This window comes from Arachis hypogaea, chromosome 16 (assembly GCF_003086295.3).
Source record: "Arachis hypogaea cultivar Tifrunner chromosome 16, arahy.Tifrunner.gnm2.J5K5, whole genome shotgun sequence".
Classification (NCBI taxonomy): domain Eukaryota; kingdom Viridiplantae; phylum Streptophyta; class Magnoliopsida; order Fabales; family Fabaceae; genus Arachis; species Arachis hypogaea.
The window spans coordinates 144339592-144366890 of record NC_092051.1 but is presented as its reverse complement, the minus strand read 5'-3'; the positions used below and the strand labels follow the sequence as shown (position 1 = coordinate 144366890).

General features: G+C 33.0%; 2 protein-coding genes and 1 non-coding gene across 3 annotated transcripts; all 3 read left to right on the top strand.

Annotated features, from left to right (window-relative positions):
- The first annotated feature begins 6433 nt into the window (after positions 1-6433).
- On the top strand, positions 6434-10374 carry LOC112697479 (SPX domain-containing protein 2). The gene is made up of 3 exons (XM_025750673.3): positions 6434-7180; positions 8237-8363; positions 9471-10374. The coding sequence occupies exons 1-3, from the start codon at positions 6881-6883 to the stop codon at positions 9896-9898; spliced, it is 855 nt and encodes a 284-aa protein (XP_025606458.1). The 5' UTR covers positions 6434-6880; the 3' UTR covers positions 9899-10374.
- Positions 10375-13015: 2641 nt separating this feature from the next.
- TRNAR-CCU (transfer RNA arginine (anticodon CCU)) lies at positions 13016-13088 on the top strand. The gene has a single exon. It is a non-coding gene; the product is annotated as a tRNA-Arg (tRNA).
- Positions 13089-15044: 1956 nt separating this feature from the next.
- On the top strand, positions 15045-16366 carry LOC112805905 (probable carboxylesterase 6; the record flags this gene model as incomplete). The annotated part of the gene is made up of 2 exons (XM_025848228.3): positions 15045-15443; positions 15776-16366. Coding segments are annotated over 2 exons (933 nt in total), but the record flags the coding sequence as incomplete, so codon positions are not given.
- Positions 16367-27299: the final 10933 nt, after the last annotated feature.

The following is a 27299-nucleotide window of genomic DNA, read 5'->3' as shown; positions in this document are numbered from 1 at the left end:
CAAAAAAGAATATTATAAACTAAAACAAGATTGAAAAGTTATGGTCAAAACTTTTTATAAAGCACCTGTACCAATAGAAATTTCGAAAAAGAAATTAAAAAAAATCCAAATTAAAAAATTGGTATCAGAGCCAAGTTAACGATTAAGGATAACACTTTCTCTTTAAGCAACACTTTTAATGATACGCTTTCAGTTACCAAATGTCCACAACTAATTAGTAAACTTCTTTGTAGTCACCATAGGTACAATAAGGTAATAGGTACCATAGAAGGCACCTAATATATAATAGCGATGAGAATGGCTAAGCAAGAATATAAAAATTTAATTTAAAAGTTACGTAATTTTAAAGGTTATAACCTGTCAACATATTATAGGCTTAAATATATTAATTATGTTAAATGTATATTAAAATTAATTATAAAATATATATTAAAAATAAATTAAATTATATATATTTATATATAAATATATGGTGATTAATTTTTAATGTGTATATATTATTTTTATATAATTTAATTCTCTAGTTTAACAACAATAATTATGTTTGATTATTATATAATTCATATAGTTTGTTAAAAATAAATAATTTTAATATGCATTTTTATTTAATTGATTCTCTCTATATGTAATATTTATCTATCTATTATAATAATTATGTGATATCCATAAACATTTTCAATGTAGTAGTAAGTCAATAACGTTTGATTATAAATAATACACATAATAAGTACAATACAAAAATTCAATAATAAATTAAAAAATTAATAATTATAAATATTTTTTATAAATTATTAAAATTTTTTATTATAAATTATAAATAATTATTTATTAACTAATTTAATCAAAATATATTTTCAATAAATAAAATATATGTAATTAATTATTAATTAATCTTATCAATATATTTTTCATAAATAATACACATAATTTATATAATTGGTTTAAAAAATATTTAATATATATTTTTATTTGGTTGATTCTTTTTTTAAATAAAAAATATATATTTTTAATATATATTTTATATTTTAATATATATTTTATATAAATAATTATTTAATTATTATTTTTTATATACACATGTCATAATATTTGTTATTTTTATCAAACAAATACTATATCAATGCAATATTTTTGTCTTTTTCGTATTTTATGATTATTTTTATCAATATATGAAGTCAGTTACAGTTTGTGAAACACAAAGTTATATCAAAGCAAAAGAAATAGTCATCAAATCAGTAGTCATATACTTTATATATAAATGCGTGTATTATTTTAGATATGTTCAAAATATTAAAATATATTTTATACGAATAATTAATTTAGTGATTGAACTTTTTTGCACACATTACGTGATTATTTTTATAATATATCTCTAATCTTATTTTATAGTAATAATTTTTGAAAAATGAAAAAATTTGCTAAAATAACTTAAAATATCTCTTATTTTATTTGGTGGATATTATTATAAAGATTTTATAATTATTTTTATATGAAGATATTTTTTTTTATCATTAGATCACGAATTGTATGGTTTGATTTTGATGTATTACAAAAGTGTTATTTTTCTTAAAAGTGTTGTTAAACAAATAAAATACATTTTTAACACAAGAATCTTTATATAAAGATGTTTTTAGCATCTTCATTTAAATAGGTGCCATTTTATTTAGCATTCATTTCGTTTTTGACTGTTTTAACCATAGTTATCAAATCTGACTCGACCTAGACAGTTTGACCGAAAACTCAGTCATTTAGCCGAGTCGAATCACATATTGAACCAGACAAGTATGAGACTCGGTGAAAACAGGTTCGATCTAACCGGTTATTGCAACCCGGTCCGGGTTGTGTTTTTTTTTTTACCTGCAAACGGCGTTGTTCGGATGCCTCCCCCCTCCCCCCATTAAAACCTAGTCTGAATGGAACTCCTCCACCCCAACCTCATCTCTCTTCTCTCTTGACACTCCACGGCTTCACTCATGGTCTCACCCTCACCACGTCACTCTCTCGCCTCTCCCCTCACCTCGTCAGTCGTCACTCTCAGTCTCTCACAGTCTCACCTCGTCACTCTCTCGGTCTCGCACTCATAAGCTCGTCGTCGCGGTCTCGTGCTCCTGCATTCATTTCGTCGACGGCAGAAGCAGACGGAACCAGTCAAGCAGCATCTGCTCCGTTGGGTGGTGGTGGTCGTTGTCGTCGTCTTCTTGTTTTATCGCGGTCTCAGAACCAGTCAATCGGGTGAGCTTCGTTCGAATTTTTGACCCAGTTCATTCACTGATTTAGTGTCAAATTTGAATAAATTAGAATTGTTGTTGAACTTGAGCAGATTTTAATTAAAATTGTTGTTGAATCTGGTGGTTGTTGTTATTGTATTTGATTTTTCATAATTGTTGCTGAACCTAAGCAATTTTTTTGTTGCTAGATAACATCATTGGATTGAATTTTGTTGCTGAATATCAGAGTTGAATACTTGAATAAATTAGAATTGTTGTTGAATCTAAACAAATTTTAATTAGAATTGCTGTTGAATCTGGTGATTATTGCTGTGTATTTGATTTTTTAAAATTACTGAACCTAAGTATATTTTTTTGTTGTTGGATAACATCATTAGATTGAATTTTGTTGCTGGATAACAGAGTTGAATACTTGAATAAATTAGAATTGTTGTTGAACCTGAACAAATTTTAATTATAATTTTTGTTGAATCTGGTGGTTGTTACTGTTGTATTTGACTTTTTACAATTGTTGCTGAACATGAGCAATTTTTTTGTTGTTAGATAACATCATTGGATTGAATTTTGTTGCTGAATAAAAGAGGTGAATACTTGAGGATCAAGCGTCATCAGCAAAGACTTGTATTTTAAAAATGTATAATCTTTTGATCGCCCTTATTTATTTAAATTGAGACAATATTTTGTACTAGAGATTAGTTTATTATAATTTAGTTTATTATGTCTAAGAATTGATATTAGATTATTAATATTTGTAAAGACTTGTATTCTAAATTTTAAAATATTATTTTAATTTTATTTATATAATTTTATATTTTTTTAATTATGACCAGGTTAATCGGAGGAATCAATGACTCATCGGATGAACCAATGACCCGACGATCCGATTATATGACCGAATTAATTACTAGTTTAATTCTGATAACGATGGTTTTAACTTATTTTTTTTATTGCTTTTCAAATATATATAACTAAAATTAAGTAAATCAAACTGCTATTTAATTTGTTAAATATCATTTCCTTATTTATTGGTCAAGTAGTCTTAATCACGTTAATACAAAAACAAAAATGTGACCTAATAAGAGTAATAAAATGTCCATGTAAGCATTTGGTCTTGCTAAGATCATTGGTATATATCAATTGAGATAATAATTTTTAAAAATAAAACAAATTTGATATGCATTTTCGTTTGATTGATTTTTTTCATATATAATATTCATCCATCCATTTCGATAGTTATATGACATCCATCAACACTTCCAAAATAATAGTATGTTTAATCACAAATAATAAAATCCACATAATTGAGTCTAAGACACAGTGCAATAGGTATAAATTAAATAATTTTAATAATTATAAATATTTTATATAAATTACTAAAAAAATTTCATTATATATGTAATGACTTTTTTAGTTTTTTACTTATTTGCCAAACATATTACTCAATTGTCGCTCTTTGCCACATTGGTAACTTGACTATCACTAGACTAGACTACATTTTATTATCTATTAACACTTTATATTTTAATATATTACATAACCATATATTATATTTTTTAATTAATATATAATCTAAAAAATTCCATCAAATATTATTTTTATATTTATTTAATTTTTATTTTTATTTTATACTCAATCTTTATAAATTAAATTTTTTAATTATATAAATTTATTAAAATAAATATTAAAATTTATTAAAACTTTGTAAATTTAAAAATAAATATTTTAAAATTAGTTTATTTTTATTTTATATTCATTTTTTATAAATGAACCATTTTTTTATAAAATTAATAAAATAAATATTAAACTTTGTTAAACATCTGTACATTAAAAAAAGTAAATATTAAATTTTATTAAATGTCAATAAATTGAAAAAATTAAATATCGGTGATTAATTATTTTTTATTTTGTATTTAATCTTTTTAAATTAATTACTTTTTTAATTATACAAAATTATTAAAAAAATTAAATTTCATTAAATATTTGTAAATTAAAAGGGTAAATATTTTATTTTAATAATTTTGTACAATTAAAAAAAATTAATTTAAAAAAATGAATATAAAATAAAAATAAAAATTAAATAAATATAAATATAAAATTTAATTAAATATTTTAGATTATATATATTAATTAAAAAATATATAATATATAGTTATGCAATATATTAAGAAAAACCTAATTAATTATGTGTTATTAAAATGGTATTTTTTTAGTTAATAGCGTACATGGCATATTTTTAAAGGTATTTTTACTGATTTTATTTGATTTATTTTAATTATTTATTTATTTATTTGATTTAATTATAATAAATATTAAATTATTTAATATTTTATTTGACTATATTAATTAAAACTAATAAATTATATTAATTATTTGATTTAACTGAAATAAATGAATTAATTTTGTTTTAAGTTGCATTAATTTTTTTGTATTATGTATTTTGGTTAATAATTTTTAAAAATGTTATAATGTTTATATGACGTATTTATAAATATTTTTATTTATTTAACTTATTTTATTGAGCCAAACAATTATAGTTTATTATTATATTAATTATTTGATTTAATTAATTTAAATATATGTTATGTGATTCAATTTATTGTCATATTAATATTTGAGTCATTGTTTATAAAACATTCCTTTTTATATCTATCTTTAATATTAAATATTCTTATTTTAAATTTCAGATGTTTATTTATTGTTTATATTTTGTATTTTAATATCAAATTTAATATTTTTATTAATATTTTTTTATAATTTATTGTCTAATAGTTATGTATGTGATCACCATTAATTATATAATTATAGATGCTTCTTCAATTTATTAAAAAAATAATACAGTTTCATCCTTCTTTTTTTATTTTACCTATTTTATTGTTTTATGACTTATTTATCGTAAAAAAAAATCATATATAATAGTAGAGAATCTCATTTTTTCATTAACTGTTCTTTTATTTGGTAATATTTTTTTTATGATGTATTATTTCTATTCTTTAATTTTTTTAAACTATAAAATATTATTATTATTTGTTATTTTACTCCATCTCTTTTATTTTTTTTATTTTGTTTCTATTTATTTAAGTTTAAATTATTTTTATTATAAATTTATCATTTTTATCCCAAACAAGTTAATTTATCATAACTCTTCACATATTGAATTTTATCAATGTTTGAATTATATTCCTTATGTGCTTAATTTAATTTCTAATTTGAGGATTGAATGATAAAATAGTAGCAAAGAAGGCTCTTGTGTGTCTCTTTCTTCATCATTTTTGCTTATCTCTTTTTTTGTAGGGATCATGAGTAATACTTATGTATAAATAGTAAGTATAAATTGTATCATATATTTTTTTAGTAAAATTTTTATTATTTTTTAAATAAAAAAATATTATAAATTATTTTAGATCAATAAATTTTTTATTGTTGCGATAAGATATTGTATATTTATTTTAATTTTAACAATTTTGATAAGTATTTAAACTAACAAAAAATATAAAATTATTTCTAAGTATAGGTACAACTACTTCAATTTAGGAATAAACAAAATTTATTAGTAAGTTTCTATAAATAGTAACGACATTGGTCAATTAGTTTGACTCAAAAAATGAATATGATTCTAATTAAAAAGTAAATTTTATCTCATGTTGTACTTACTCAAATCGATTTTAACATAGAAATACGAGAATTTAAAAATTTTATTCATGAATTATGAGAAAAATATCTACAAATTCAACAACGAATGTTTTTTAAAAAAATGTTTAAAAAGATAAAATTTTAATGTTTTTTAAATAATTATAAGAATATTTTAACTATTTTTAATATTTTTAATTATATAAAATATTTAAATTACTTTTTTATTTTAATAAATAATAATATATATTATTTTTAAACTTATTTAAAAAATACATAGTTACGTAATGGTATTTAAGTATGTCTAAATATGTATAAAAAAATATTTCTTTATTTTTTTGTCAAAAAATGGTTAAACATAAAAGAATACGTGTATTAAATAAATATCAAATAAATGTCATATTTAAAATGTGTTCAAACTAAATATAATAACTCAGCAAAGTATTTATAATCTATTAGCAATGATATTTATTTATCAACTGACAAAATAAAACAAAATAATAAATATAAAAATTATATACATGTAAAATTAATAACTAAAGATTATTAAATAATAATTTAATTAATTCAGTTAAATTATCTAAGGATTTTCCAATTATAACTTCAAGCGAACGCAATTAGAGGTGAGCGTTTTAAAAGAGACGAAAGTGAGTGAAGACAGAAGAGCAATGATGGTTCCCATGCCCCCCACGAATACAGTACAATACGTACCAGCCCACTGATGATTACAACGAATACAATTGAGAAATGAAGCCCATACAAGATGGCTTGGCAGTTGGCACCAGTGTCAGAAATACAAAGAATATTCCGAAATTCCACAATTCTCCTCTTCAACGGATATTCTAATTCCGGAACCCAAACCCAAACCCAGCGTCCCTTTTTTTTTTAGTTTCCTCAAATCCATTCCGTTCCACTCTCTTTCAATTCCCCTCGTCATAACAGAAACAACCACTCAGCGTTCTCCTTCATTCATCCTCTTAATTCAACACAAAACGGTGTCGTTTTGAAAAGGGGAATATCATATCATGAAGTTCTGGAAGATTCTCAACAACCAGATCGAGCAAACGCTTCCTGATTGGCGCGACAAGTTTCTTTCCTACAAGGATTTGAAGAAGCAGTTGAAGCTCATCGCGCCCGCCAAGGACGCCGATAACAACCCTCCCACGAAGCGGCCCAGGTTGGACGGAGACGGCGCCGCCGAAGATGGGGAACAAGAGGAGGTGGCGAAGGAGGTCAACGACTTCTTGAAGCTGTTGGAATTGGAGATTGAGAAGTTCAACGCTTTTTTCGTTGAGAAGGAGGAAGAGTACATCATCAAATGGAAGGTATCCGTTCTTGATCTCTAATTCTCTATGCATATTGTGTTTATTTTCCATCTCTAAAATTTAGGATATAATAGTGTATGTTGTCGCTTTCAATTATAAAATCAAATCATTGATTGAAGAGTAATAACTAAATAAGTCCTTAGGATGTTTTAGTTGGACACTTTGTCCCAAATCTTATTAGACATATCAGTTCCCCACTTCATATTCTCCCCATTAGAGACCGTGAGGGTTAGCTCGCCTATATAGCCGTTAAGTGTCACGATGTCACAATGGGGACAAATCAGTTCATATTTCTGGGGCTATTAATCCGAGAATTTTAAAACAAAAAATTAGGGACCTACTTATCTTTTTCTCTTTAAATGACGGGGACTGATTTGACTGACGGAAATGGAGGTTGATTTGTCTGTCCACGTTGCACTTAACGGCCACATAGGCACAGTTAGCCTCTAACCATCCACGTAGGCATGTGCAGTTAGCCTGAAGAATTTGGGATGGGGGCTTATATGTCTAATGGAGTAAAAGTTTGGAGCTTATAATTTAAGTCATTGATAGTTCAACGATAGTTTTCTCTTGAGAGAAATATTGTTTATGATGTGCTTGAATATTCAAACTTGTTTCACATTAGTTCTTGTTACAATTGGCAAAGCTAGTGTCTAGTGATGTGAAAGGAGTTTCAACACTTCAAAGATTGAATTGTTATTTGATCTGAATCAAGTGCTAAATTGGGAGCAAGGTTGATTTTTCAGCCACCTTATTGCTAGTTTACTCCAATTTGCATCCCAGGATTGCTTTAATAACTAAATTTTAAGACCAGTGAAATTTAACATGGGTAATAATTAATCTTGGTGTTTGTGGATGCTTTTTGTTGTTTAGCTTTTGCAATTCTTGGAGGGTGTGGGTTATAGGTTTGATTTTCCGTAATGAAATTTACATTTTGTTTACCATAAATTCCTTGCACACAAGGCATGTTATTAGATAGGCAGAAACTGTTCAGAAAAATGTTATGAGCTGGATTAGACATATTTTAAAGATCTTTTGTTTGTGTTTGTGATTCAGGAGTTGCAAGACAGGGTTGCCAAGGCCAAGGATTCAAATGTAGAATTGATGTCTGTAGGGAGGGAAATAGTGGATTTTCATGGAGAGATGGTTTTGTTAGAGAACTATAGCGCACTTAACTACACGGGTATTTTTCATGAGTTTAACTGTTTAGGTGATGGATTCTGTTTGTCATCTTTGAACCGGTGAACTGTAGTATAATAGTATTAACATGTGATAGATGACATAAAATGGCATGCAGGTCCTTGGAAATAGATTTACCTATATGATTTACTCTTCAAGTTATTCAAATCAGTCTCTGCCAGATAATGGAAGGACCGGCAAGAAATAAGCTTAAATGATTTAAGGACTAATCACCAAATATTAAATTTGATTCATGGACTACTTGCTATTGAGTTTTCTTTTTTTCATGAGTTTAACTGTTTAGGTGATGGATTCTGTTTGTCATCTTTGAACCGGTGAACTGTAGTATAATAGTATTAACATGTGATAGATGACATAAAATGGCATGCAGGTCCTTGGAAATAGATTTACCTATATGATTTACTCTTCAAGTTATTCAAATCAGTCTCTGCCAGATAATGGAAGGACCCGCAAGAAATAAGCTTAAATGATTTAAGGACTAATCACCAAATATTAAATTTGATTCATGGACTACTTGCTATTGAGTTTTCTTTGAAGGAATTAAAACACTAGTTTACTTTATATGTAGGCATATGAATCAGAGGGAGGAAAATCATAGGTTGTGCACTATTGATTCTTGGATACTTCTATTGGGGAGCTGTTGAAAACCAATTGTTTCAATCCATGAGGAACTAAAAACTATTGATATATTGCACTGTTGATTTACTATCCATTTTCTTTTCTAATTTTTAGTTTTTTTTCCTTTGTTCTTAATGATTGAATGAAAGACTGCAATTTGAATTTGTCTTCTACTTCATACACTTGTGATGATGACTATCTCAGTGGCTCTCAGATCTTGTGACTAATTGGCACCTAAGTGGGAGTGAATGAACCCAAAATGAATAAGTAATATCAGATGTAGATAACAGAACACAGTATGACTACTTGGCAGAGGGGTAGTTATACTTTGAGAAATGAAAACTTTGAACCTTTTATGAAATTTGATCAATGTATAAAGGGAATTTCTCAGGGTTAGGAGGGATATTGAAGATAAATGTTTAGAATGATTGGTTTCTTTTCTTTCAAATCTGATTTCCCCTTGTATGTATAGGTTTGGTGAAGATAATAAAGAAATATGATAAACGAACTGGTGCACTAGTTCGCTTACCTTTCATCCAAGACGTCTTGAACCAACCTTTCTTCAAAGTTGATGTGCTTAACAAGATTGTAAAGGAGTGTGAAGTGATGCTAAGCATCCTTTTCCCCAGAAACAGGCCTCCAGGATCATCGTTATCAATTAACGAGGATTATACGGAAGAAGGGTGCGCCTCCATAACTTCCAATGAAAGTAAAGCATCGCTAGCTCAGGTCCCTAAAGAACTTGCTGAGATTGAAAACATGGAGAACACATACATCAAACTAACTTCGTCAGCACTGCAAACATTGGAGCAGATTAGGGGTGGAAGCTCAACTGTAAGTATATACTCGTTACCGCCTCTCGGTAGCAAGGCTCTGAAAGAGGAGATTGAAGGCAAATAACTGTCTCTCAAGGAGCGAGCAGCCTAGTAGTTTCTGTGAATAAAAAGCAAGATAGTAGGCTGTCTTTCTGCTCTAAACCATGCAGGCAAACATAGATCAGGGCAATAACACTAGATAGCCGCTGACTTTCCATCTCTTTTCTTCTTTCCTGTTCGACAATGCCATCTTGTGTTGTGAATCAAAGGGTGATTGGATGGAAATCTTGGCCTTTTTTCATGGAGCAATATCTGATGGTAGATGGATTATAATGCAGCCTGATTACTTTTTCCCACTTAATGCAAAATTTTTCTGAGGCTTTTAGGTTTTATGGACTGCTTAGCTGGTTAACTAAACTTTTTAGCACTTGTAGCTAATATCAATGTGTTAACAATTTGTCAGCATATTGTAGATATTCATGAGAATATTAGAGATGGATGAAAAGACATGAATATAATTTTGTACTGCATACTAATATATGGTTTTGTTTTGTGGAGAAATTATTTGGTGTGCATCGGTAGCTACCTTACAAGCAAGGTCTTGGGGTGAATCTGAGTTTTTAGATGCAAAAAGAAGAAAAATGCTCATGTTCATTTGTTGCTGTAATAGATGATCCCAGCATCTGAATGCAGCAAATATAAGCTGCTAGGTTTTTCTCCAGTTAGCACAACATTCAGAAGCAACCAAATGAGAACTTTTTTTTATTTCCAAAATTAGGAGTGTCACTCGAACCTGAAAAACCTCTAGGTGAAGATGAGAAAATTATGCCATTTGAGCTATATAGTTCATTAGCAACCAAATGAGAACTTGGTGACCTGTTTTGTTCAATTGTAATTATATGTAGAGATGGTTACATACTTAATAATCGCCTATAAAAGTTGGGATCTAAGATCTAATAGGTGAAAGGAATAACTCCATCTATAAATAGTCTCTTTTTTCCCATATTTCTTCAGCTCACATAGTCATATACCTCTTTTAAGGATTTATTATAATTATTATTTTCTCAAAGTAAAGTGATTTTACATATGAATATTGTTGTGAGAAGTTTATAGTGTTCTACACTATATTTTTAAAACAGAATAAAATCGATTTTTAAAGAAAAAGAAAAATAAAAATATCAATTTTCTTCCCCTTTTTAGTACATAAATACTTTCTTGTTCAAAATGTTTACACTATGAGCAACCCTTTTGTGTAAAACAACTGAAGCAAAATTTATCATGTTTCAAATAAACCAGCTAAAGGGATAAAATAAAGGATAATTCATCCATTATTATATTCCATTTTTCCTCTTTCTTTTTCGATGAAATAAAGGATAATTCATCCATCTCATGCTTCTGTTATGATGTTAGACACATTTGTTGCTTCATTATCTTCTTGTAACCTTTTTCATTGTGTCTGTCATAATGTTATGATGTTAATGTAATTTTCTTAGTGAAGTTTATACTCTTGCTGGTATTTTTTGGATACAAATTCAGGCTCTTCTTTTATCTAAGTTTATAGCCAAATTTGCATGTATGACAAAAGAAATGCATAAAATTTAGTTGTGCTTTACATAATATATGTGATATTTGATTGGAGAAGTTGGTCAGTAAGTTTAGTCGTTGCATGCACGGGATTCAAATCCTGACAAGATTGTAATTTTTCAGTTGTAGCTTTGATAAGTGTAGCATGTCCTCATCCCTTATTTTCCCATTCTTTTCTTTCCTTACATGAACTTGTCTTCTGCCTTTCCCTTTAGTTTCTTTCTAATATTATTAAGCTCATGGTTCTAATTTCGATCATGTTGTTGGCACATTCAACGTAGACAGTTGGATATTACTAGGCACCTTCTTCATTGTGTAATTTTGTGGCAAGATATTAGAATTTTGCCATGGTAGTAGCGGATTTGTGAGAAACCAACAAACATGGTTTTTAGCAAGTGTTTATTAAATCTTAATCTAAGTTTACTTTTCCAAATTCGAACAAAGAGAAACTATATATCCCAGAGTGTTAAGATGAAAGTTATATTATGGTGAGAAAATTAATAGTAATAATTGATATGCTCAGAGGGAGAGTCTAGGCACAGAATTTTAAAATAAATGGGGAAAAAAATGATGGTTCAAGTAGCCAGGCCCACTAGGCCATATTGGACCAAAGGAACTGCAGCCCGTTATCCCTCCACTGTTGGGAGTAGGAAGTGTTCGCTGCTCTGTGAAACCAGCCTCACGCTTTGCCTTCCATTTTAGGAACCAAGAAGCCCGAGCCTTCGCCCAGACCACCTGGCCCAACTCTCAACTTGGAGTGGGCAGGCCAGCAAAGAGCATCCTGAGACCCAACCCAGCTAGCCACAGAACTTGTTGCATCATTTTATTGCCCCCACTTGGGTCACAAGTTGGCGTTACCCAACTCGGCGAGCAATATAACTTGTAAAAGTTATTATAGATACTGAAAATATTCAACTTTTCCCCGATGTGATACTTCTAGAGCATTTCAAATCTTTTTGTAGGTTGAACAAAGAATATTTTATTTTGGGACAACAGAAACTATAACTAGTTTGTGATTGTAGCTTAGGTAAATACTGAGTACTGAAGTATGAATTTTAGCTTAAACATCACAATGCACGTTTATACTTTATAGTATTGTTGTTCAGCATATTAGAATATTAAATTTTAGCTTAAACATTACAATGCACGATTAAGATTTTCCTGCTTTGATATTTGGAATTTGATCGCAGTAGTAACTAAGCCCAAACTCAATTGTTGAGTAAAGTTTACAATCCTAAAAGGAAACTAGTATAGAGAAAAGGAATTTCCCCCTTATGGGTAGTGATAATGATTAATCTGCTAAGCGCTTATACAAACTTGTATAGAAATGACTGCAAAAACATTCTAGAGCCATTGATCAATATAGTTTAGAGAACTCTTTCTTACTTTCTATTAACCAACAACTATATGCAAAACTACTCTCTTTTATAAACAAAACATCAAAGAAGACTTGAACGGAAAGCATTTATACATCACAAATTTACAATTTAGGAGAATTATTACCATTGATAGAGCCTAGATGAAGATGATTCCTTCAAGAACAATTGGAAATAACCACATTTTTCATATATCAGGCTATAGAAAGGGTAATTGTTAACACCTAGAAGTATTCACATAAGCGCCTGTAGCTCAGTGGATAGAGCATCTGTTTCCTAAGCAGAAAGTCGTAGGTTCGACCCCTACCTGGCGCGTTTTTCTGAAAATTTACCTTTCTTTATTCTGTCAGTGCCAACCAACCATGCTTCGATATTTTTCAACCTTAAATACCACAACACAATTTACATGACCAACCTTTACAAGATCTACTACTAAAATATTTTGGCCAACCATAAACACCAAGAATGTAGCTTAATATAAAAAAATCATGCACGCTAATCCTTATGTTCCTTTTGTCTAGTATAAATAGAACCCCCCACTTCATCAGATCATAGTACCCCTCAACTCAAACCTTAAGCATCTAAAGACCTGTTTGTTTCTTTGTTCCTAGTTTAAGAATTAAGATGTCCTTAGTAGCTGTTGGGAATAAGACACAATTCCCCCTTGAGAAAACACCTTTGACAGAGAAATAAAATAGACACAATCACAACACAAGAATTTAACGTGGAAACTCCAATTACCGGAGAAAAAACCACGGCCGTTGTCAAATGACAACCAGAGAATATCACTATGTGAAAATTGTTACAACACATAGACTTCTTTCTCTCACCGGCACCCCAGTACACCCACACTCTTTCAAAGCAAATATCTAACTACACCTCACAACACTCTCTAATCAAAGAGTACAGAGGAAAAGAAAAATCAGATACAAGCTTAAAGTGTTTCTGACTGGTGCAAAAACAAATGAAGAACTTAGCCTCATATTTATAGCCTAGGCCACCCACTCCATTTGCTATCCTAAGCAATGTAGGACTAATTCAACCAAATCCTAACAATCTCCACCTTGATTGAAATAGTCACACATCTTCAGCTTCCATTGTCAACACCGACAATTCTTTGCTGCCATTGTCTATACCGACAATCATAGTTCAGAGAACTATCATACTCCACCATGAAAGTATACTCACTTGGAATTAGACCACTCCAAGAATTTCGCCTTGGTACAGATCGAAACCTTGCTGAAAATTCATGGTGCAACTTCCAAATTGGCTTTTCCTGGAAGTTCTTCAGCCATCGACCTAACTCCGCCACACACCTTGCATCTCAACGCCAACCAATGCCCGTGTGCAATTGTGGACCTGATTGCCACAACTCATCCTTATCCATGGCAGTGCGGTAATACCATGAGGATACTTCTTGTCTTCTAGAGAACATCATCTTCTCTCATAGAGAGAGCAACCAGAGATCTTCTCCTTCAACGCCTTGTGCAAACCTGATTGTATCAACACATCCTTGACTTGTACTTGCCACAAGCCAAAATTGATTCTTCCATCAAATTTCTCTATTTCAAGCTTCACAGCACTTGAATATCCTGACATTGTTGCAACCGTATACTGGAATAGTATAACTCAACTGTAGACCGTGCACTAGGAAGGGTCCCCAGGAAAGAGAGGTGGGTCACAATGGACACACTTAAATACCAAGTCTTTCCTTAGCCAGAACCTTTTCCAAACTGCACTCTCACCGAGTCACACTGCCTTCCAGCAACAACAACAGCAACCAAAGAGATTAGACTAGGCTGCAACCACAGAGCATACTAAGAATAAATCCCACCGAACCGAAGCTCTGATACCACTTGTTGGGAATAAGACACAATTCCCCCTTGAGAAAACACCTTTGACAGAGAAATAAAATAGACACAATCACAACACAAGAATTTAACGTGGAAACTCCAATTACCGGAGAAAAAACCACGGCCGTTGTCAAATGACAACCAGAGAATATCACTATGTGAAAATTGTTACAACACATAGACTTCTTTCTCTCACCGGCACCCCAGTACACCCACACTCTTTCAAAGCAAATATCTAACTACACCTCACAACACTCTCTAATCAAAGAGTACAGAGGAAAAGAAAAATCAGATACAAGCTTAAAGTGTTTCTGACTGGTGCAAAAACAAATGAAGAACTTAGCCTCATATTTATAGCCTAGGCCACCCACTCCATTTGCTATCCTAAGCAATGTAGGACTAATTCAACCAAATCCTAACAGTAGCAGAATCACCGGATTTTCTTCAAGTCTATTCTGATGGCACTGTGAAACGCTTTGCACCAGAAACTGCTCCACCATGTTTGGAACCATCCAATGATCCCAATGGATTCAGGTCCAAGGATGTGGTCATTGACCCATTAAAACCCATCACTGGAAGGCTCTTCCTTCCTCCTTCAGTTTCCTCATCAGAGAAGCTTCCAGTGTTGGTTTATTTCCATGGTGGAGGCTTTTGCATTGGCTCCACCACTTGGCTTGGCTACCATGTTTTTCTTGGTGAATTCTCTGCCACTTCAAGGTCCATTGTTCTGTCTGTTGATTACCGTTTGGCTCCGGAGCACCGCCTTCCCACGGCTTATGAAGACTGCTACGCCGCAATTGAATGGCTTCGTGATCAAGTAAGCATCTATCTTGTAGTACAAGTAAACTCCCAAATTTTGTTCTTTGGTTAGTATTTAAAGAACAAAAGAGATGATAATTGTTTTAATCCTTTTACATGTATAGAATAACCACAAATACAAGGTTAATTATAACGAGTAAAAACTCACATGCAGTTATCTTCCTGTGAAATTAATAGTTGAGAATACTTTAAACTCAAAGTAAGAGGCTTGAATTATAAATCCTACAAATAACAATATATAACTTTGTTTATAAATTAAATATGAAAAAAAATGAATGCAAAGCTGGTATTGCTAGAAGATATATACTTTAAAGTATTTGTTGATGATAGGCAAGCACAGAACCATGGCTCCAACAAGCAGAGTTATCAAGAGTTTTCCTCTCTGGGGACAGTGCTGGAGCCAACATTGCACATCATGTTGCTGTGAAAACAATTCAGAAGTGGGTGTGCCCTGTGAAAATCAAAGGAATAATGCTAATGCACCCTTACTTTGGTAGTGAGAAGAGAACTGAGAAGGAAATGGAAGATGGAGGTTCAGAAGATGTGAAGAGCAATGACATGTTCTGGAAGCTAAGCATACCGGAAGGCTCGAACCGCGACTACTTCGGCTGCAATTTCGAGAAAGCAAACTTGCCTGAGAGAATTTGGTCCAAGTTCCCAGCAATTGAGGTGCATGTTGCTGGTTTGGATTTCTTGAAGGAGAGGGGTGTGATGTATGCAGAGTTTGTGAAGAAGAATGGGGTGAAAGATGTGAAGCTTGTGGAGGCCAAGGGAGAGAAGCATATTTATCATGTGCTTGATCCTAAATCTGATGCAGCAAGGTTGCTTCAGAAACAGATGAGCCAGTTCATGAAGAGGTTTTAGCATCAACTATGATGAGTAATTGAGTATCAATGGAATATGTTTAAGCTTATTCTGAGAAATAATCCATAACAATAGTTGCACTAAAATAATGAGAGAGGTGTATTTTAAGCTTGTTATGTGGAGCTTATAATACACACAGATATTTATGCTTATAATACACACAGATATTTATCTTATTTTCGTCTAGTTTTATGTTTGGTATAATTTTTAAAATCAAGTTGTTTACATGTAGTAGGATATTTGTTATATTTGTTATTGTTATCAATAAAAAAATTTATTCATAATAGCCAGATGATAAGTGAAAGTCAACTTATAAAAGCAGTATGACACTACTTTTAGTATCCGAGGAGTTGGAACAAAATATTCTTAAAATTGGTTTGAAATTAATTAAATTATAAATGAATTATTGTGTTTAATTATTTAAAATAAGAATTAATTCGGTTTAAAATTGATATAATCATTTTGTTTTATATTTATAATAAATATTTTTTTATCACCATCAATAATTATCATTAGATTGTCGTCAAATTTATGTGGAATTGCATATTTTTTTTCGAAATATTTTTTATATTAATACCTAAAAGAAAAAAAAATATTTTATATTTTTAATGAGCTAAATCATTTTTTACTCTTACCCAAATAACTCAGATACACGACGTCATACCTCGAAACTAACTGTTAAATATTCAAAATTTCACCTAATTAAATAACCGTTTCTAACACCTCTATAGCACTTGCGCACATCTCGGCCACTTTATACGCAGGTCAGTTACCATTAAGTTGCTTGAGCACATTTCGGTCATGGCATAATCAGGTCAGTTATCGCTATACAACGATAAATAGATGGCAGTCGCAGCTATAGAGAGTATCGAATCATACCACTTTCAAGTGATAGTTTTAAGAATAACTCTCTGATATTAAGAACTGATTTGAGCGTTGAAATCCTTTTTGTAAATCTGGCGCACAGGTCAAACCACTGAGAAGCTTGTAATTGACACTAGGATCTTGAAGTTGAAGACTTTACTGGTGTTACTGAGCTATACCTCAGAGAACGGTTCCGGACGAGAGCATTAAGCGCCCACCCCAAAAATAACCCCATGTTTTATTACCCTTTTCCTGTGTTCTTCTTTCTTTGCATAGTACTGAACCATGATAGACAACTCCATAGCTCCACCACCTCCTGCAACTAATGCTGAGCTTTTAGACATGAATGCTTCCTTACAGGCGGAGGTCCAGAGAATGGCCGACCTCCTGACAGCCAAACAAAATAATGACAAGGTGAATGATGAGTGCTAGAATGTTAATAATGGCAACCCTAATGAAGAACCCCAGTCCGAATCAAACGTGAAGTTGGGAGAAACACCTCATAAGACAGAAAAACAAAGAACGAGTCCCTTTTCTGAAGAAATAATGAATTTTCAAATGCTAAAAAAATTTACACTTCCAACAACATTGACGCCCTATAAGGGGATCAGAGACCCCAGAGTGCATGTCACTAAGTTTGAGTCCATGATTTCTTAATGGTGCCTCTGACTCTATCTTGTGTCGATCTTTTTCCACTTTCTTAGATGGAGCTGCTTTACTTTAGTTTTCAAATTTGCATGCAGGATCAATCTCCAGTTTTGACGAGTTTGCCGGACTCTTTGTGAACAACTTTGCAGCGTCCAAAATCTACGTGCGAGATTCAGACTATCTAAGCACAATTAAGCAAAGACAACATGAAAGTTTGAAGGACTATATACAAGATTTGCAACAGCAGCAATGGAAATACCAAATCTTAATATAGAAATCCATTTGCATACTTTGAAAAGCAGGCTCTGTCCTAGAAAATTTCAAGAGTCGACAGCAATAGCAAAGCCGAAAACACTGGCCGAGTTCAGAGATAAGGCAACCGATCAAATTGAAATTGAAGAATTAAGGGAGTCCAGGAGGATGGAAAACCCACTACCTCGCAGGGACAATGATAAGCAAAGCAGAATAAGCAAGACAATGATAAGCAAAGCAGAATAAGCAACACCCGAGATGGCAAAAAACCATTCAAATTGACACCAAAACTCGACTCCTACATGCAGTTCAACACAAAAAAGGAGGATATAATAAAGGAAATCTTACATGCCAAAATCTTTAAGCCTCCTAGCAGGGCTTGAATGTACCAGGACCAAAAGTATGTTGACAAGAATAAACATTGTGCATTTCATCAAAAGTTCGGGCATACGATTGACGAGTGTGTAGTAGAAAAAGACCTTTTGGAGTGACTGGCACGACAGGGATTACCGAATAAATATGTTAATGACCAAATACAGAGGGACACGGTGAGCCTCCCCATAGCAGCAGATCAATTGAATTCAGCCACGGCTGCGAAAAACAATGTAAGATGGTTTACGCCGAATCCTCCTCCCCCAACAAGAAAAGTTATAAACTACATCTCAGAAGGATTTGCGTGCTGAGGAATTACAAGTTCAACCAGGAAAAGAAGTCACCGAACCATGCTAACTCTCACAGGGGAAGAAGCATAACAACATGACCCAGCTCGTTTTGTGCCAAGTATCACCTTCAACGAGTCCGATTTTCAATCTAAAAGCTAGAATCTGGATGACCCCGTGGTAATCTCTGTAACTATAGGGGAAGCCACAGTTCGAAAAGTGCTAATGGATCTAAGAAGTAGCGCTGATGTACTATTTTTGTCAACATTTTAGAAGATGCAGCTAAACAAGAATACTATGTAGCCCTCATCTGGAGAATTAGTCGGTTTCTCCGGTGAAAGGGTCCTTATAACTGGTTATGTATGGTTAAGGACGACTTTAGAGGAATATCCCCATTCGAAAACCTTAGATATCTAATATCTAGTGATTGATTGCGTCAGCCCTTATAACATTATATTAGGGCGCCCATCCTTAAACTCTTTTGGTGCTATTATTTCTACAATTCATCTATGTATTAAGTTCTATGTGCAGGATAATATCATTGCAACAATACACTCCGATCACAAGGAGGCAAGATAGTGTTATAATGCAGGATTAAAGGCCCAACCATTAACCTCAGCTCTAATCCAGCAAATCAACTCGGTATATAACGCTAATGATATACCAACGTTAGCAGAGCTCAATCCAAGATCCGATAGAGAGGTCCGACCAACACCAACTGATGGTCTTTGCCAAGTAAAATTAACTGACAATGAGTCATAATATACTAACATTGGCGATGCTCTGTCTACAGGTGAAACGCAAAGACTAATCACCTTGCTGCGAGCAAATGCCGACCTATTTGCCTGGACCCCTACGGATATGCCCAAATGTCATGTGTCATAGGCTTGCTCTAGACCCGAATGCCCAACTAATACGTCAGAAGAAATGGAACCTAAGAAGGGAAAGAAACGAAGCAACAATTCAAGAAACTCACAAACTGTTAAGTGCTGGCTTTGTTAGAGAAATTCGATTCACATCATGGCTAGCGAATGTAGTCATGATGAAAAAGAACTCAAGAAGTGGCGCATGTGTGTAAATTTTACTAATTTGAACATAGCTTGTCCAAAGGACCTCTACCCATTGCCGAGAATCGATAAGTTAGTTGATAGCACATCCGATTTCAAAGTGCTAAGCTTTATGGATGCCTATTCAGGCTACAATCAAATTCTAATGCACCTTGAGGACCAGGAGAAAACAACATTTATAACAGATCATGAAAATTTTTGCTACAAGGTGATACCTTTTGGCCTAAAAAATGTAGGCGCAACATATCAAAGACTAATGGACAAGGTTTTTCAAAATCAAATAGGTAGAAACATGGAAGTATACATCGATGACATGGTTGTCACATCAGAAAATAAACAGAACCATCACTTCAGCCTTGAGGAATTTTTCGACCAACTAAGACAGTACAACATGCGACTAAACCCTGAGAAGTACACCTTTGGAGTTCAACGGGGAAAATTCCTCGGATTCATGCTAACCTATAGGACGATTGAGGCAAATCCAGAAAAGTACCGAGCAATGATAGAAATGAAGTTGCCAAGCAATGTCAAGCAAGTACAACAATTAACTAGACACCTAGCAACTCTATCACGTTTCTTACCCATGGCAGCAGCAAAGTCATATCATTTTTTCAATAGCTTACGAAAGAATAGGAGCTTCACATGGACGGATGCATGCAAATAGGCATTCACCGATTTCAAAGGCATTCTCGCTTCCCCACTCATATTACACAAGCCTGTTCATGGTAATCAATTTTATTTATATCTTTCAGTTTCCACTTATGCTATTAGCTCTGCCCTTGTCACAGAAACAGGCAGGGAGCAACATCAAGTCCATTTTGTTAGCAAACTACTGCAGAACACAGAAACTCGATAACTAACTATCGAGAAACTAGTATTCGCCCTGATCATCACATCATGACGACTTCGTCATTACTTCCAGAGTCAAGATATCATAGTTTGAACCAACCAGCTGCTACGCCAAATACTAACACCACCAGACTTAACAGACCAGCTAATCAAATGGTCAATAGAACTATCAAAATACAACATCTTGTATCAATAAAAAAGGGCACTTAAGTCTCAGATTTTGGCCAACTTCATCGCTGAATTCGCTGCATCAGACGATGTCTTCCCGGTATGGGAACTGTACATTGACGGAGCCTCCAATGAAGACAGATGTGGAGCTGGAATCATTCTTAGAGACAAGACTGGAGTATATGCCGAGCAGTCCTTCACATTCCTATTCAAAATAAGCAATAACCAATCCAAGTATGAAGCCCTTTTAGCCGATCTATGCTTGGCCAGAGAAACAAGCATTCAGCACTTTAAAGTCTACTATGATTCAATGTTAGTCATTCAACAGGTAAGCGGTAACTTCCAGGTAAGAGACCCCCTTTTAGAGAAATATTTAAACATTGCAAAAAATTTAATTCAAACTTCCAATATTTCGAGATCACTCATATACCTCAAGAAAATAATAATAGGACAGATATTTTATTTAAATTAGCCACCTCTTGAATTCTGGATACCACGCCAGCTTTATTATAACTAACACTTGGGGAACCAAGGATACGTGGTATCCATGTTTTTGCCTTGTCACAAACAACAGATAGGAGAACACCCTATGTGGACTACTTGAAATCAATAAACATCCCTGCATCTAAAAGGAACCAAAGTTGTTCAAGAAAAGGGCGAGCCATTTCACCTTGATTGGGGACGACCTATATAAGAGAGGATTCTCCAAACCACTGTTAAATGTCTTGGAGCCGAGGAGTCCAACCTCGCAATGTCAGAAGTACACAAAGGGATTTATGGAGCACACATTGAAGGACGTAGCATAGTGGCAAAGCTTCTACAAGTGGGCTACTTTTAGCCTTCACTCAAAAATAATTGCATGAAAAAAAGTACAACACTGCGACAATTGCCAAAAATACACACCAGCAATCCACACTCCCGCCAAACTATTACATGTGTCCAAGGTAGGATGGCCTTTTCATAGGTGGAGGCTTGACATCTTCGGACCTTTTCCAGTATCTAGAAGTCAAGTAAAATTTTTACTCGTTGTAATTGATTACTTTACAAGATGGATAGAGGCACAACCACTAGCTAGAATCACCTCGGATGAGGTACAATCTTTCATATGGAAATTTATCATATGTAGATATGGGTTACCAAATGACATTATTACTGATAATGGTAGCAATTTACTGATAAGAAGATAGCGTATTTTCTACAGAATCTCAATATTAAACATCACTTCTCCACTGTATAACACCTACAAACTAATGGGCTCATGGAGGCTGCTAACAAAATTATTTTGCAGGCCTTATGAAAGAAATTAACAGAAGCCAAAGGACAATGGTCCAATCTCATCCCGGAAATCTTGTGGAGTTATAACACCATACCACATTCAACAACAAAGGAAACACCATTCCGACTAGTTTATAGAGCAGATTTAATAGTCCCAATGGAAATTTCACAAGGTTTGCTAAGAACTGAGCTCTCAAATAGCGAGGCTAACAAACAAGCAAGGCAAGCCGAGCTAGACACCTTAGACGAGGAACACAACTCGGCCAAACTAAGGCAACAAGCAATGCAGATTGTCATAAGACAAAAATACAATAAAAGAGTGCGACCGAGGACACTACAACAAGGAGAACTCATCCTACGAAAGATAGAAGATGTTTGGAAGCCTCCAGGGCAAGGAAAGCTTGCTGCCACATGGGAAGGACCATTCAAAATATCAAAAGTACACAGACAAGGAGCATATTCTCTACAAACGATAACAGGGAATCAGGGACCGAGCTTCCAAATATATGGAACATATCTTCATTACATTTTTATTCTATGTAAAAGCTGAAGCTAAAAGGTACTCCTTTTTCTACCACCAAGGTTTTTCCCATAAAAAAAAACAAGGGTTTTTCTCGGAGAGGTTTTAATGAGGCTGATCACTTTGCACCTTCCGCATCGAAAGGTTTTGCCAAAACATCCAAATCAATATTCACTACCTTTTCATATTTCTATCTACCTAATAGCACTACCAAATACAAAATATGTAGATAACACAAAATAGCATTCATCAAACAAACATACGAGTTTATCAAAACATGAGTGTCCAAACACCATATCAACCATCCAAATATACAAAATATCGAAGTTTATCAAAATTATAAACAGTTAATATTACAAAACCAAACTACTAAGAAGTCAATCATCTTTCTGAACAGATTCCACATTATCACCCTCTGCTTCACCACCAGCTTCATCGTCTACAAGCTTGCCATTGACCACCATCTTGGTAACGTCAAGGCTCACGATGTCAAAATCATGAGAAAATGTTGTCACCTAACTAACAGCTCAGTTAAAGCCCGCCGCAAACATCTCTAGCATCTCGTTTTCAAGTTCATGCACCCGAGAAGTCAGTTTCCCTTTCTCATTATCATCATCTTTGATTTGACCCTACAAAACCGAGATCTGATCATGTAACTTTGACATCTCTCCCACCTTATTTTTCATTTTGGTCGTCGTATTAATGACAACTTCATCTCGCTCCTTCAGAGACCTCTCTAGGTCCAACATCTTGTTGGTCTCTTTCTTCTCTTTCACCCCAATAAACTCAGTAGTTTGTCCCATACAAAGCATCCTAGTGTCAAACACTTGAAACATGATCAAACATCCCAATTAGGAAAAAACATTAAATAACTCAAACTATTCAAATATTCTTCTTACCTGCATATATTGTCCTATAGCCTCTTTGTCAACCTCTTTTAGCATCCTCACATCTGTCGAATGTTGTGCAACCTTTTCGGCCAACTCAGGCAATGGAAATCGTCCACTCCAAATAGACTAGCATACACACCTCTAGCAATACCATAAAGCCGCAACTACTTCATTAATTCATTATCTTTCCCAAAGGCCAAGTCGGCAGTAGAAAAGACCTCAAGGAACTTTTTTGAATCTATTTTTCTCTTCAACGAACGAGCACTAGACTGTGCAGCATCCACCCCCACGTCCTTCCTGACACCAACAATAGAAATTTCTTTGTCATTTTTCTTTTCTTGGTCCAAAAAATACCTAATCCGCGCCGACGATAAGCTCGGAACTTTTTCACCTGCAACAAACAAACAATGTAAGTCCGAGATATAGGTCTCCCATAAAACAAAACTCCCATCCTATGTCCAAAGATTACCTATATACGTTTTCAAAGCCTCTTTATCATTTTTAACCTTTAACATATCAGAAATGGACAATAATTTTTCTGATGAAAAGCATTCTATCAAAAACTCCAGAATCAAGCACTGCTCCTCCTCCATCCTTAGAGCATCTAAAATTTGCATCGGCTTAGGACACCAATAAAGAGAGAACTTTTTCACTAATTTATCATCTAAGTAAAAGGGATATTTAGTTTTCAATGACTGTACTTTTACAAACATTTTTTTGAAACTCTTAAAAGATGATTTGTATAAAACAAAGAGGGATTGTCCCGGGTAACTACTAAGGTTTATCCAGAGACCTCTACGCATCCCTTTTGATTGAAACAAAGAGAAAAAGACGTTTGGAGAGGGAGGAGTCTCCAAGAACTCCATCAGACATTCACAAGCTCGAAGAAAAGTTCACGAATTGGGATGTAGCTGTAAGGGAGCACAATTCAATTGTGTTAACACCTTACACTCAAAATTAGTAAATGGAAAATTAACATTCAACTCAGATAATATGCAAACATAAAAGTAAAAAAGTAAAAGTAAGCTTAATCACCCCTCTTTTTGCATACTTTCCCCTCACCACCATAGAGAAAGAACTCTACACCCATTATCATACCAACCCGAACATAGTTACAAGCAGCAAATTCAAAAAAATTTTCATGTTGTGATTAAGGAAAGCACGACATTTAACATATACATGCACCCACACGTAAATGTCAACTTTTACTTCTACTATTTTGTCTTTTTTGTCTCTAGCCATGGTAAGAAAGGAGGAAGGAACAGACAAGGAAGCACAAAGACAACAACACTAACCTTTCAAAGTCATGTTTTCTTCACTTGGTAAAGTTTTGAGCCAGTTACCCAGGGCCTATTCCCAATGTGTGAATAGAGAAAGGGTAATACAAAAATTAATAAACCCACCATCACATGATCTGCACCATTTACACTATTAGCCGTCGGATGCAAAAAATTGTTCATCTACTGTTAAAAATGAATGGCCTTGATTCACTTGGGATAATTGAACGGCCGCAATTATTACATTAAGTGAATTAAAGAAAGCGCAAACCTTTGACATTCCCTTGAAAAAACCAAGCGTGTCATGCATTAAAACGATCGCATATTGAGCTTGGGGGCTATTAGGACGAGCTTACAAGATTCTGAGATATAAGCGTTGTGACAAAGTTCAACTTGCTTATACAAAAACAAGTCAAGCTTGGGGGTTGTGATCCGTACCCGAATAACTCGGATACATGACGTCATACCTCGGAATTAACTTTTAAATATTCAAAACTTCACCTAATCAAATAAGCGTTTCTAGCACCTTTATAGCACTCACGCACATCCAGGCTGCTTCATACGTATGTTGGTTACCATTAAGCTGCTTGAACATATTTCGGTCACGATATACACAAGTTGGTTATCACTATGCAACGATAAATAGACGACAGTTGTAGTTATAGAAGGCATCGAATTATACTACTTTTAAGTGATAGTTTTAAGAATAACTCTCTGATATTAATAATTGACTTGAACATTGAAGTCTTTTCCACAAGTATGGTATAGGGGTTAAACCTCTGAAGAACTTGTAATTGATACTAAGATATGGGAGTTGAAGACTTTACTGACTGAGTTATACTTTGGATAGCAATTTCGAATAGGAACAATTTCCATAGAAAAAATATTTTAGAATAAAAAATTAGTAAAATAATAAAGTTGATTAAATTAATAAAGATATTGAATTCGTAACTTTCGTTATTTTTAAGAAAACCTCCACACTCTTCAATGGTGTTGCCCTCCATCCTCTGGCGCGACGTTCGATTGTCTTCTCGTGGAAGTCGCAGCAAAGGAGAATGTCACTATAAAAGTTACCATTAAAGATTAAAACAAGAAAATAATAATACATATTTATTATTTACGATTAATGTAATCTAGATTCTAGAACATAGTCAACATACACTACATACATAATCTCTACTTCAAATCCTTCCCATGTGAGGCATAAGACTGTTGAAAACTTGAAACGGTTGTATATAATGTTAGAAAAGAGAGAGAGAGTAATAGGAAAAAGGTTTGTGAGTATTCAAATTGTATAGAATAATACAATATAAAAAGAAATTTATAGGTGCTAAGAGAATCGAAATAATAAAGACGTAATATCCTATAATAAATATTCAGATATGTTAAATAATACTAATTGATCTAATTGATCCTAATTATACTCTAACATCCATCCTCAAACTCAAGTGACAACTTGAGTTTGAAACAACTAAATTAAAAATGCATGAACTGATAGAATGGGTGCAGACGACACTGCCTGAAGAAAGTGCAGACAGAACTGCTGGAAGGAAGCGCAGACGAAACTGCCGAAAGGAAGCGCAGACGGAACTGCCACAAAGAAGCGTAGACGGAACTGCCACAAGGAAACGCAAACGAAACTGTCACAAGAAAACGCTGATAGAACTTCCGGAAGAGAACGCAGACGAAACTGCCGAAAAACTGCTGAAAAGATGGCGAATTGTCGGAAAACTGCTGAAAAGTGATGAAGTGCAAAAAGATGACAAACTATCGAAAGGTGATGAAAAACATATGGTTTCTTCATGAGAATAAGTAGTGGATGAGCTAATCAGTGAGGTTAAAAAAGATCAAAGCATTGACAAAAGAGAAGGAAAAAAATGACACGAAAAAAAATGAAAAGTATGGTGATTTTACGAGAAGAAAATTAACTTAACCTCCTCAAGGAGGATACCATGGCTCTGATACTATGTTAGAAAAGAGAGAGGGAGTAATAGGAAAAAGGTTTGTGAGTATTCAAATTGTATAGAATAATACAATATAAAAAGAAATTTATAGGTACTAAGAGAATTGAAATAATAAATATGTAATATCCTATAATAAATATTCATATATGTTAAATAATGCTAATTAATCTAATTAATTCTAATTATATTCTAACACCTAATAACTAGTTGTTTATTATATATTAATAGAGTAACACGATATAAATTTAGATCTTCTCAATTTTAATTTTTTATTTAAAAAGTTAAGTGTAATTTTTTAAATATTTTTTATATTTTTTGTCTCATTTATAAAATAAATAATAAAAAATTACACTTTACCTTATAAAATAAAATCTAAAATTTAGAAGATTCAAATTCACGTTATATATAGTCACTAATTCAGATTATAGAAGTTTTGAAAAAATGACACAAATTATGATTCTGCGACCTTAATTTTCCTTTTCCATATTAATGCTTCGTTTACCTAAATTTTTTTAATAAATAATCTGCCGCCTTAAATGTTTTTTGCAATTTTTATG

What these genes read in the sequence shown, in the direction of transcription:
- LOC112697479 (XM_025750673.3), top strand. Translation starts at nt 6,881, where the DNA reads ATGAAGTTCTGGAAGATTCTCAACAACCAGATCGAGCAAACGCTTCCT. An exon ending in AGTACATCATCAAATGGAAG is followed by an intron (nt 7,181 to 8,236) that starts GTATCCGTTCTT and finishes TTTGTGATTCAG; the next exon opens with GAGTTGCAAGACAGGGTTGC. An exon ending in TAGCGCACTTAACTACACGG is followed by an intron (nt 8,364 to 9,470) that starts GTATTTTTCATG and finishes TTGTATGTATAG; the next exon opens with GTTTGGTGAAGATAATAAAG.